At 34.8% G+C, this 11,847-nt stretch overlaps 2 protein-coding genes across 2 annotated transcripts in view; both read left to right on the forward strand.

Moving 5' to 3' along the window:
* LOC107675314 (origin recognition complex subunit 3-like) overlaps nucleotides 1–6,723 on the forward strand; it is a 20,266-nt gene extending 13,543 nt beyond the window's left edge. The window contains 6 exon segments of the mRNA XM_016469615.1: nucleotides 835–913; nucleotides 1,800–1,894; nucleotides 1,991–2,132; nucleotides 5,949–6,065; nucleotides 6,159–6,238; nucleotides 6,433–6,723. Coding sequence (XP_016325101.1) covers nucleotides 835–913; nucleotides 1,800–1,894; nucleotides 1,991–2,132; nucleotides 5,949–6,065; nucleotides 6,159–6,238; nucleotides 6,433–6,538 — 619 coding nt within the window. The 3' untranslated portion in view covers nucleotides 6,539–6,723.
* Nucleotides 6,724–9,317: 2,594 nt separating this feature from the next.
* The window catches only part of LOC107675319 (dimethyladenosine transferase 1, mitochondrial-like), a 22,335-nt gene continuing 19,805 nt past the window's right edge, over nucleotides 9,318–11,847 (forward strand). Inside the window, 4 exon segments of the mRNA XM_016469619.1 lie at nucleotides 9,318–9,342; nucleotides 9,491–9,598; nucleotides 9,770–9,918; nucleotides 10,745–10,853. Coding sequence (XP_016325105.1) covers nucleotides 9,318–9,342; nucleotides 9,491–9,598; nucleotides 9,770–9,918; nucleotides 10,745–10,853 — 391 coding nt within the window.

An 11,847-nucleotide genomic window follows, 5' to 3' on the forward strand; every position in this document is an offset into this window, starting at 1 on the left:
CCATGTTGGAATTTGAATTTTTTTTTTTTTTTTTGCAAATTATTAACATGACTTGTTTAGTTACATCAAGAAATGTATTCATAAAACATGTTTCCGTGGTAGTTTGTGCACAATTTCTTTCTGAATAAAAAATGTATCCACCTCAAGCAGCTGTCTGTTTTTATGTGCATTTTTGTGCATCTTGGTGTTTCCATCCAACTGTTTATTGCTAGAAAGCTGTATAAGACACGAAAGATGCTTTCACATGTCACATGTATGTGCACTGTATCATCAGCATACTCTCAACTCTAGTATATTTGTGGCAACGTTAGTAAGCAGCTTTTTCTTGCCAGCTGATGAACATTAAAAACATGCATATCTGCAGTGCACGCTTATAATAAACAGAACATATTCATGGGTATTGTTATTATAGTATTGAGTAGATATAAATCTTTCTTAAAATGATAGTGTTACAATAAATCCTTATTTGTTGGCATGTTACTTGCCAATTTTCTAGTTTTTGCCTCATTTACAAAGTTGTTGGGCATGGTCATGTCTCTCACCGGGGGAGCGTGTTTTATATTTTCTGAATGTGATTTTTGCCTGAATCTGTTTTCTGCATCATAGTGTAGAAAACAACTTGGGTTTTACTGTAATAACGGGATGCAATAATACACTTTTATTTCCTTTAGTAGTTAAAGATTGTAAAAATGGAATTTACCTTTATGCAACAATTGGTTAATTTAGAATTGTTCATAATGTTTGTAATTATAAAAAAAAAAAGAAAAGTGCTTTCAAAAATGAGTGATGCACAATACCCTTAATAATACATTGCTTTGCCTCTTGTCTCTTCAGAAGATTCCTCTGGGAATGGCGTCGTCTCGGCAAAAATGGAATATCAGAGAACAGATCTCTTTCAGCTTCAAAAGGCAAAGTATTCGCTGTTGTCTTAAATAATCTGGAATTTGTTTACCACTAACATGTTGTTTTACATTTATGTAGTAAGTGAGTGAAAATTATATAAATATTTTGAGAGTGTTGGGAGCCTATTTCAATTATGTCATTTGCGGTGCTTCATGGGAGTGGGTGGAGCTAAAAAGTGCTTTTGGTATATTGCTTGTTTCAGCTTTGTGATTGGTGGAATTTTCTGTACAGCATCATTAGTAATGTAGCTTTTCACCACAAATTCCTCTATTAATGACAATTATATTAATATTGATGTTGGTTTGTTTTTATAATCACTGTAGCACCTCTGGTTAAGGCTGAAATTAGCAAGTGTATAATTTCTAGTGTTTTAAAATCTGATCAGTTCTTATCTTTTATTTCATCATTGGAAAATAATTATATTAATGATGATTATATAAACAACAGCTGTACCTAGTAATGTAAAACTAGTAATGTAATTGAACTAGCTGGAAGATCTACTAACCAGACATGTCTAGCAGCAACAAGCCAGCAATGCCTAGCAAGATACTTGCGTTGCCTTCAGTAATACATTTTACACTGGATGTGGCACAATGTGTCGCAGTCACAGACAGTAAATAGATGCCTCATTATTTCTGACTTACTCCATGCAATGGTTCTACGTTCACACACTTTGACACATCTAATATAGACTGCCTTAAATAGCAACACAACATGGTATTGAAATTTTTATCAAGAATTTACTAGTATATGTACCGACTACTGAAATTGTTTGTATTTTGACAACACTTAAGTTGTAGATTATCAGACCATACAACTGAAGTACTCTGGTTTCAGCTTTGGAAAAATAGCATTGGTGGATTTAAAATGAACTACTGCCATGATTTTGTGTGCAGACTCTGCTTGAAAAAGAGTCTCGAAGAACAAAGAGAATGAATTCATTCGAAGTGCTTCGAAGCCAGGTGATAGACTTTATTGACAGCCTTGTGAGGTAAGTATAGACAATACTATGAGCAAGGTGTGCTTAAATACTTGCTTCTCTCACAAAATCCTTTATGCAGTATAAAATGTGTGGGTCTCTCTTCAGAGAATACTTGACACCAGCAGAATTCCAGCCACTCAATGAAGTGTGCTACTACAGTTCCTCTGGGGTCCTGAGACAGCGACTCAATGTCACCCTACGAACATCCATTCAAGCTGCTCTCAGTCATCCTTTCTACTACTTGAAGGTAACTGACCACTCATTTTGACTAACCAGGGTATTCAATTAAGGTATTCAATTAAAATTCAAAGAGACAAAGTATATACATTTTCTTCACTGTTTCATATGTTGCATTGCAGAGCTTCCCAAACTCAAGCATAAAGCCCCCACAAAAAGTCAGCAAAAGCTCTTTTTGTGAACAGCTCCTTATGGATTAGATTTTTAGCTGAATAGACATTAATTTAAGGCTAAGGTAGATTCAACACTCATCACATTTCTGTGGGTATTGTGAAGACACATGCAGCCCAGAACTGCTTTTCAGGGACAAATTCAGTCTAAATTGTGATCTTTTGCTCACCCTTATGTGGTTTCAAAACTTTATTTCTTTTTTTTTTGTGTGTGTTACACAAGAAGACATTTTGAAGAATGTTTAAAACCAAATAATATTTGAGCTCACTGTCATTTTTTCAAAATATTATTGTTACTGTAGTGTTAACAGTGGTCATTTTAGCTAGGCTAAAATCAGCCAAATGTATTAAACATTATAAACCCGTCTTTTTAGGCAAGAACCAGGGTGTCATGTAGGCTAAAAATTTTTTTAATGGGACTGAATTTTTATTTAACATGATTACAATTTAATAAAAAACGTTAAAAATTGATAATTATATAACGTTTCCTTTCCACTGTTATTCAAACAGCGAATTAATTATATATAGAAAGTGACATTATCACTAACATTGATCTATCATGAGTTTAAGCACTCTCAAAAAAAAAAAACGATCGTTATAATCACTGAAGCTGTATACACTGTTTAATGAATCTGCGCTTTGTTGTTTATGATAAGAGAATTCACAAGAATTCAGTCAGCGAACGCACGCACACTCAACAAAACTGATGAGTTTGAACGATGACTCATCTGAACGCTTCTGATTGGCCATTGCATTCCTAAGCTCAACAGATATGTGTGGGATTGGTTAAAATGCGCAACACTGTAAAAACGCCTAAAATGAAATACGGTGCAACATGAGCAGATCTTGTTCTGAGATTCCTGTCAGAATGATGTAGTTCTGTACAGGACCCTCCCACGATAGTTGATTGACAGTAGTGTTTCAGCCTGGACTGGTGTCTTACCTTAGACCCACCCTGAGTGAGCTGTCGTCAGTCCGCCATTATTTCACCGCTGGAGCAGATGTAGACAAGAATGACTCCTAAGTGATTGAGGTGTTCTGTTGTTGGATGTAATAATGAACATAGCAGTCGCCATTTACTCCCGACATCTGAGCCGCTGAACTCGCATTGGATTACTTTGTTTCTGAAGGGAATGCGCCCCCGATCTACATAAATGTTTACGCGAATCATTCATGATCCAGCCTCATCTACAGAAGAAGTGAGTATAATGTTTTGTAATGAATCTTTACAAATCGCCTTACCTAATAATGTGCTAATTAGCAAGTTTCACGATGAATGTGGCTAAAGTAAACAGTCTCTCTGAGAGCAGCTCGGAAGAGAGGGGCGGGGTCAGCAGAGCTCATTAACATCTAAAGTAAAATGCTACAAAAACGGCTTGATCTGAAAATAACCATTTTTGACAGGGTAAAAAATGTGTTTTTTACACTACCATTGAAAAATTTTAATTAAACTATGTTACAGACTTTTCATTAAGACCCTAAAGAATCATATGAACTTGTGGAAAATGGGCATCCTATGACCCCTTTAATGCCGCAATCGACACTGTCTATTCATATTCACTTTGTTAGCAACAGATGAAATAGATTTAATTTGTTTGTGCTGGAGCATTTTTGTCCAATTTAGTGGCATTTTTGCCACAAATCCCCATGGCCAGCCTTACACACACTCCGCCTATGCTTGTAATCTTGGTGGATGGCATCTGTGTTACCTTATAAAATATAAAAATATATTTAAAATATAAAAGTCTAAAAAGTGTAGAAATCAGTTTTGTCAGATATATTTGTCTTCTCTGTGACAGTTTGCCAGCCTCAGTTGCCCCAATGGAAAGCATATTTACACTATTTTTGTCCGAATTGCTCCGTTTACCTATATAATGCACTCGGATTAAAGTTCCGTCGCTACAACGGATTTCCGTCAGTTCATAAAGACAGTCACTTGCTTCATTCCTGAATGATTCAGCCGTTCGAACGAATCAATTGAATGAATGATTCAGTGATAAAATCAGTGACTTGCCGCCGCCTGCTGGTGGATTTAGTTAAATTTTTAGTGTATAATTTCAGTTATTTGAATCATATTTCTGTATTCAAAATGTTATATTTAAAACATTAATCTCCACATTAATTTATGAATTTAATTGCACTCATGCCACCTCTGAGCCTCATTAAACGTCTGAAAATGTCAAATTAATTAATACTAATTTCATATGATTGGTAACTTATTTGTCTTATTCTACATATTGTTTTAAATAGAAATTTTAACAAGATTATGAACAAATGTTTGAATTCGACATGTAATGATGCCATTACAAAGGTAAAAAGAAAATACTCCTGTAAGTCACTTAGAGTCAAATGTCACCTCGTATTAGGAAGGCTAATTTTTGATTATTGATCAGAAGGCGCTCCTAATTGCAAGAAGAAAAAAACTGCTCTTAAACTGGGTGTGTGACAGGTATGGCTGAGGACTGGGGTTTGGTCGAAGAAAATTCAGTCAAAAGATTTTTTTTTTTGCTTTCAAGAAGAAAAAAACTGCTCTTAAACTGGGTGTGTGACAGGTATGGCTGAGGACTGGGGTTTGGTCGAAGAAAATTCAGTCAAAAGATTTTTTTTTTTTCTTTAACCCCTGCAATATAATAAGAAGTAGAATAACACAAATAAGTTACCAATCATATGACATTAGTATTAATTAATTTGTACTACAGAGGTGGCACAGAAGCACAAAAAAGTGGCTTGTAGGTACATTTTCAAACGTTTAATGAGGCTCAGAGGTAGCACGAGTGCAATTAAATTCATAAATTCATATGGAGATTAATGTTTTAAATATACAATTTTGAATACAGAAATATGATTTAAATAACTGAAATTATATGCTAAAAATGAAATTAAATCCTCCAGCAGGTGGCGGCAAGTCACTGATTTTATCACAATCATTCATCTAATTGATTCGTTCGAACGGCTGAATCATTCAGGAATGAAGCAAATCACTGTCTTTATGAACTGACGGAAATCACGGAACTTTAATCCCTGTGCACTTTGTGCCATTCACTATATGGAGAATAGTAAATGTGTGAACAAGTGATCGTTTTCAGATGAAGCTTTAGCATCTTTTTGTAATGTAAGGGTCGAGACGCTTCAGATACTAGAGAGCATTTCACTGGGCAGAAAATCTGATGAGAAACTGAAGTGCAGAATGCTGTCAGCAAAGTTTCTGATCTGTATTGGTGGTAGAGAGAGACTAAATTTTGAACACGCATACTTTATAAATGTGAATTGTGTCATTGTTTAGGGGCTCATTAGCTTATAGATAACCTTACGGGCAACATACTTTCAAACTTCAATTTTGATTTAATGGGGGACTTGAAAAAACATATTGAGTGATGTCTTTCGAAATCTGCCCAAATCCATGTATTAAAGAGAACGTTTAAAATAATAATAATTCATTTAAAATCATTTACTCACCCTTGTTTAATTTCAAACCATGGTTGACTTTTTACTGTGGAACATGAAGAAAATTGAGAAACATTTGAAGAACATTTTGAGAAAAATTCTGTTTTTTTATTTATTTTTTGTCCATGCAATGAAAGTATTATTTGGTGCCCAACATTCCTCATATACAGTATAGTGGTTTATTAGTTTTCTTACTCTTGTTTTTGCTGCAGAATGCAAGCCTGAAAACAGATGCTGGCACAATCTCCAGTGCTGCACCAGACCTCTGCATTGTATACAAGCTTCATCTTGAGTGTGGAAGACTCATAAATCTGTATGACTGGCTTGAGGTACAAACATGCTAAATCAAAATCACATGTAGAGGTGGGTTATCTTTTTCTAACACTGTGGATGGAACCTGTCATTGTGTTTGACATTTTCAGGCATATGTAACGGTGATGTCAGCTGCGGAGGACCAAGATACTGATTCTGAGGAGTGTGGCCAATATGACAGCCTTAAGCAGAATCCTTTTTGACATTTTGCTTGTTCTATTTTAGTGATGAAAGTGTGTTCCTTAATTTAATACATTTTTTACTTTTTTAACATGTTTAGCTTTTGACTCATAAATGTACAAGTTGTTAATTGTACACAGTTACTTGTATATTAAAGTTGTCTATAAAAATATATTTCTAATGTATTGTTCTTAACACTGACAGTGCTCGTTTCATTCAGGCTGTTTCTGAGATGGAATTTCTTGGTTTTGTTAAATCAACAAAACAGAAGACTGACCATGTGGCAAGACTGACTTGGGGAGGTTGTTAAAGAAATTATTTGCAAAGCAATGTTTCCTGAGCACAAGAGACTGGCCTGACATGCATGAAATAATTATGTATTTTGCACCACAACTGTATTTTGTACTGTCAGCTGTATTATACATGTTACTATTACCTTCTTTTTTAAATATTTGGTTATGTTTTGGTTAATTGGAATAAAAATAATATACTGTTTTAATGTCTGTCAAATATTTTAATATTGTAATTTAGCTATACAGGTTAGCAAACATGAAAATTAATTAAAAAAAATTTTTTTTTTTTATTCCAATATTTGAAAGTGACAGTTGGATAAAATAATATTTTTATTCACAATTCAAAGAAATTAATGCATAATTAAATAAATGCATAATGATCCTCACTCGTATCATTTGGTGGTAGCAATGACACCTTAAGTTTTATGTCAAACACCACAGAAATTGGAGGGGGACTCTGGGAATATTGATATGCTCCCAGACAGGCTATAAAATAAAGTGCTGATTTGAGTTAATATTTTATTCCTGAATACATTTTGCATTAGGATAGAAAAGTGAGCAATTTGATTATTACATGCTTAGAATATGATGTTTTCATGTCAAAGTAAAGATTAACATTCTCCAGCACTAAAAAGAAATCAATTAAACCATATAACCCCAGAAAGCCATATTTGTTTTTTTATCATATATTCCTGTTAAAATGGAAGCTTTTTGAGAAAAAAAAAAAAAAAAAGTAAAATGTTTTCCCACTTTTAATGTAAAATTGAAACCAACATAAAATATTTTATGTTTGTTTACATGTTTGTAATGAATAAGTAACTTTTAAACACTTACTGAAAGTAATTATATTTCTCTGGTCATCATTTAAGTGAAAAAAAAACAAACAAACATGTTTCTGTAGGATTTTCTTAAAGGGGTCATATGATGCTGCTAAAAATAACATTATTTTGTGTATTTGGTGTAAAGAAATGTGTTTGTGAGGGATCTCAAAAAAAAAAAAAAAGGTAGTCAAGGTAGAAGAAATTACAGGTAGTGGCTTCAGAAAAAGTTTTTGGAATTGCTCAGTCAGAGCCCAGATCATTAGAAAGCCTGAATGATTTAAAATGAACTCTGACTGATGATTTGGAATGATTTGAAGAGGACTGACTGTACACTTAAGTGGTCAGATATTGGAAATGTAAACCAGGGACATTTAGCTCAGTGGTCAAAATATCATCTAAATCTCGCCTGCTATCTAAAAAAAAATAATATTTTTAAGCGTTTTGGGTTTCTATACTATTATAATTTTTGATTACTGTGATGTTTGCATTGTGGGTCAAACGACGTCAAATTGCACATTTTCAAGGGCACCCAAAACGTCTTCCGCTAGCAATCTTCCGGAGACATTTGCAATGGTGAGTAAAACGTGTTTCCAGTTTGTGTCGTATTTTAACTTCAAACAGTTTAGTTTGTATTGAATATAGCTGTTGTTTAAACATGTGGCTGATTAAGAAGTAAAATAAAAACTTTTTTTAAAGGGCTTTAAATGTGTTAGACAGAGTAGTTGTCTGGTTTATTAGCGTATCGCAGTCTTATAGATAGATTGAGGAAATATCTATCTTATAGATAGATTCTAACATATACAGTCTTTATTATAAATCTCTCCACCAGGGGGTGTGTCTTAACTTTAATTTACTTGACATTGTTATTCACGGTTTCATCTAAGTGCTCTGAGCCAGGGCAGAAAAGGCGCTGTTACCTCAATTTCCGTTGCTGAATTATATTCTGTATTTTCCAATTAAATCACAAATATTTTCATAAATTGGAAAAGTCCTGCATACGCTATATCTACGTTTTAACTTTAACGTTTAAAATGTCAGGTATGAATCGAGTTTGTTTCAAAGTAACTGCAGTTCAGAAGGTTAACCACAAGGTGTTGCCCGAACATCACGAATCTCCTGTTGAGTCTCTAAATCCAGATATTTAGTGTGATAGTTGACGAATAACACAGGTGTTATCGCAGGCAGGGGCGCCGCTAACAATTTTGGGCCCTATGAAAGAATATGAGGTTGGGCCCCCTACCGCAGCAAACATAGACCTACACTATATTGCCCAAAGTATTGGGACCCCCCCTTCTAATGAATAGGTTTGACTACTTTAGTGATTTGCACGAATACAAATCTTAATGTTGAAGCATATAATGATATTCTAAGGAATTGTGTGCTTTTAATTTTATACCAATAGTTTGGACAGGACCCTTTTCTATTCTATCACAACAATGCCTCTGTGTATAAGGCAAGGTTAAAAAAAGAAAGAAAAAAAGACTGATGCAGTCAGTGTGGAAGAACTGGACTGGTCTGCAGAAAGCCAAGTCCGAATCCCAGCTGAATACCTCTGGTGTGACTTTAAATACAGACCGTGAGTCAAAAACTCATCACCAAACACCAATGACTTGTACATACATATGGACAAAAGTATTGGGACACCCCCTTGTTTAGAACAGAAAAAGGCACTTCCAAAACTGTGGCCACAAAGATGAAAATATATAATTCATGTATTTAAAAATTGGATTTCCAGTTTTGGAAGTGTCTAAAGTGATTGTACGCATATGTAGGCCTACAAGTCATTGGTGTGTGGTGACGAGTCCTATCTAAGCATTCATATATAAGGTCCCTCAGTATTATCAGCAGTTTTCGCATTGCTCAATAGCTAATTACACTCCTCCATCCGATATCTGCAATACATTTATGTTGGTTCTGTTCTGTTTCTGGGGAGGTTTAATCGCTGCTCTCCCTGCTCTCATCCATGCTAGGCTGCATGGATGCGCAGGGAGTTCTTGCCCAGAACGGAACCATAACGCCAATCTTTGACGATAGTGGGCCTGACAGAATTAGTATTTCAAAAGATTTAAACAGACAAATTGTGTAATTGAAAGACTCATGTTTTTCAGTTATTTTAACTGAAGGGAGATGGCAGCGACACAGAAACTTGTTTTCGGTTACCTCCTCTGCCTACCATAAAGGAGATTATCAAGCTGTATAATCTGAGAGCAGAGAAACAGCTTTCTCAGAACTTCCTCCTAGACATGAGACTCACAGGTCAGTCCAACTATTGTTCATTCCATTTCGAAATGCATTAACAAGACTTGATAGATTTCAGTGAAGTCGCACACTGTTTATGTGTGTGTGTGTGTGTGTGTGTGTGTGTGTGTGTGTTTATGTAATGTGGGTGCTAAATGTAAACAGCAACAAAATCCTTGTGGATTTCAGATAAGATTGTCCGGCAGGCGGGGAACCTGAAGGGCGTACATGTGTGTGAGGTGGGACCTGGACCTGGGGGCCTCACCAGGTCTATTCTGAAAGCTGGAGCAGCAGACTTAGTGGTGGAGAAGGACACACGCTTTATTCCAGGATTGCAGGTTTACAAATAAATCCATGTATTCTATAGAGCGATAAATTGGCCATTTCAAATATTTGGCCGTTTTGAGATTGTCTTTGCTAGACTGCTAGCTGCTAGACTGGTAAGCAAAAGTGTTCATTACACTTATACTCATTTTCAAAATCTATAAACAGGCTAGTCAATGAATACTGCACTTTTTATGTTTTCAAATTTTTTTTAGTGAATTTTAAAGGAATGTAGTTTAAAACATTAATTTTGTGTTTAATGTTGTTGTGCTATCATTAACTTAATTAATTAATTTAATTAATATATATATATATATATATATAACATTTTAAATGTAATTTAAAAAATTACATCAGCTGAAAATAGCTATTTTCATTTCTAATTTGTAATAATATTTCACAGTATTGTGAGCTTTGGTGAGAATTCACCAAGAGACGTCCTTCGAAAACATAAAAAAAAAGAAGCTTAAATTCTAATTTACTATGTGTAAATATTTGTATGAGCATAAAAAGATTTAACAACTGAGACATAAACGGAACAATTTTCACAGACATTTGACAGACACAAATGAAAAAATTAGTACCTGAACAGAGCGGGGCTCAATATCAAAAGTAGCAGTCAGTATGTGGTGTGTCCACCAGCTGCTTTAAGTACTACAGTACATCTCATCTTAATGGACTGAGAAAAGTTTGCCAGTTCTTGCTGTGAGATTCACTCTTCCACCAAGGCACTTGCAAGTTCTTGTATGTGTGTGTTTGTCTGTTTCTAATTTTATATAATATAATTAGGCTGAGTAAGCATTTATATTGAAGTATTTGGGTCTTCTTTTGTTTGTTCAGCTTTTGTCTGAGGCTGCTCCTGGAAGAATGAGGATAGCACATTGAGATATTCTCACATACAGACTGGAAAGAGGGTTCCCAGCCCACATAGCCAAGACATGGGAAGATGGTAAACATTATAAGTGATCTCAAACACAGTTCAACAAATAACTAGTACTTCGACATGGAGCGATTTGTTTTATTGCACCCTTGACAAATACGAACAAAACACACTGTGGAAAAATTTGGATACTAGTGGATAATTTTAATAAAGTAAAGACTTATTCAAAAACAAATATTTTTCTGAAAAATAATTTTGTGACAGTTATTAGCACCTCTTAATTCAATACATTGTACAATTTAGGTTAGGTTAGGTTATGTTATTTATACCCACAGGTAAATTTGTTTTTGCAGTAAAATGATAGTGACAACCATCCTTGACACACAATTTTGTATTCGCTTGTTTTGTATACTGTGTGGAGACGTGCTGTTATCGCGTTTGGTCTCGTTCTGTATCGCGTATCTTGTCAGTGTCTGCGCTTGCTTGGCCATTTGTTGGAAAGAAAATAAGGAAAGTGTGTCCAGCTGAATTAATTTAGTATTTTGTTAGACGGGTATAAAAAAGCTTAGTTTACCGCGCCAGCCATCGCGTGACGGCCTTCTCGTGTGAAGACCGAAGAGTGTAAAGACCATCGACTCGTGCGACTCCACCGGGCAGGGACACCGGCAAAGGACAAGTATCGCTTTTTATTTCTCCTCTTTCCTACTACTTGTTTCACTTCTGTTTCAGTTTTTTATAACCATTTCTTACTATGTGTCAGTAAGTTGTTGTTATTTTAGCATGTGTGTTTGGCTCAGTGTTATTTTTTTAGGATTACTGATAAACTAATGTAGTTTGATTTGTATTAGTTATCTATTTCAGTTTTAGTTACAGTTGTAGTAATGTTGTCATTTTATTCGTTTTTTATTATGTCTATATAGGTTTTTTATTAAGTTTTAGTTTTATTTAATTTGAGTTATTTCAGTACTTCAACATACAAAATGGAAATGAAATAATATATCTCTCTTTTTTTGGGGGAAGTCGTGGCCTAATGGTTAGAGAGTCGGACTCGTAACCCAAGGTT

The sequence above is a fragment of the Sinocyclocheilus anshuiensis genome, unplaced genomic scaffold, assembly GCF_001515605.1.
Source record: "Sinocyclocheilus anshuiensis isolate Anshui unplaced genomic scaffold, SAMN03320099.WGS_v1.1 scaffold1900, whole genome shotgun sequence".
In the NCBI taxonomy this organism is placed as follows: Eukaryota; Metazoa; Chordata; class Actinopteri; order Cypriniformes; family Cyprinidae; genus Sinocyclocheilus; species Sinocyclocheilus anshuiensis.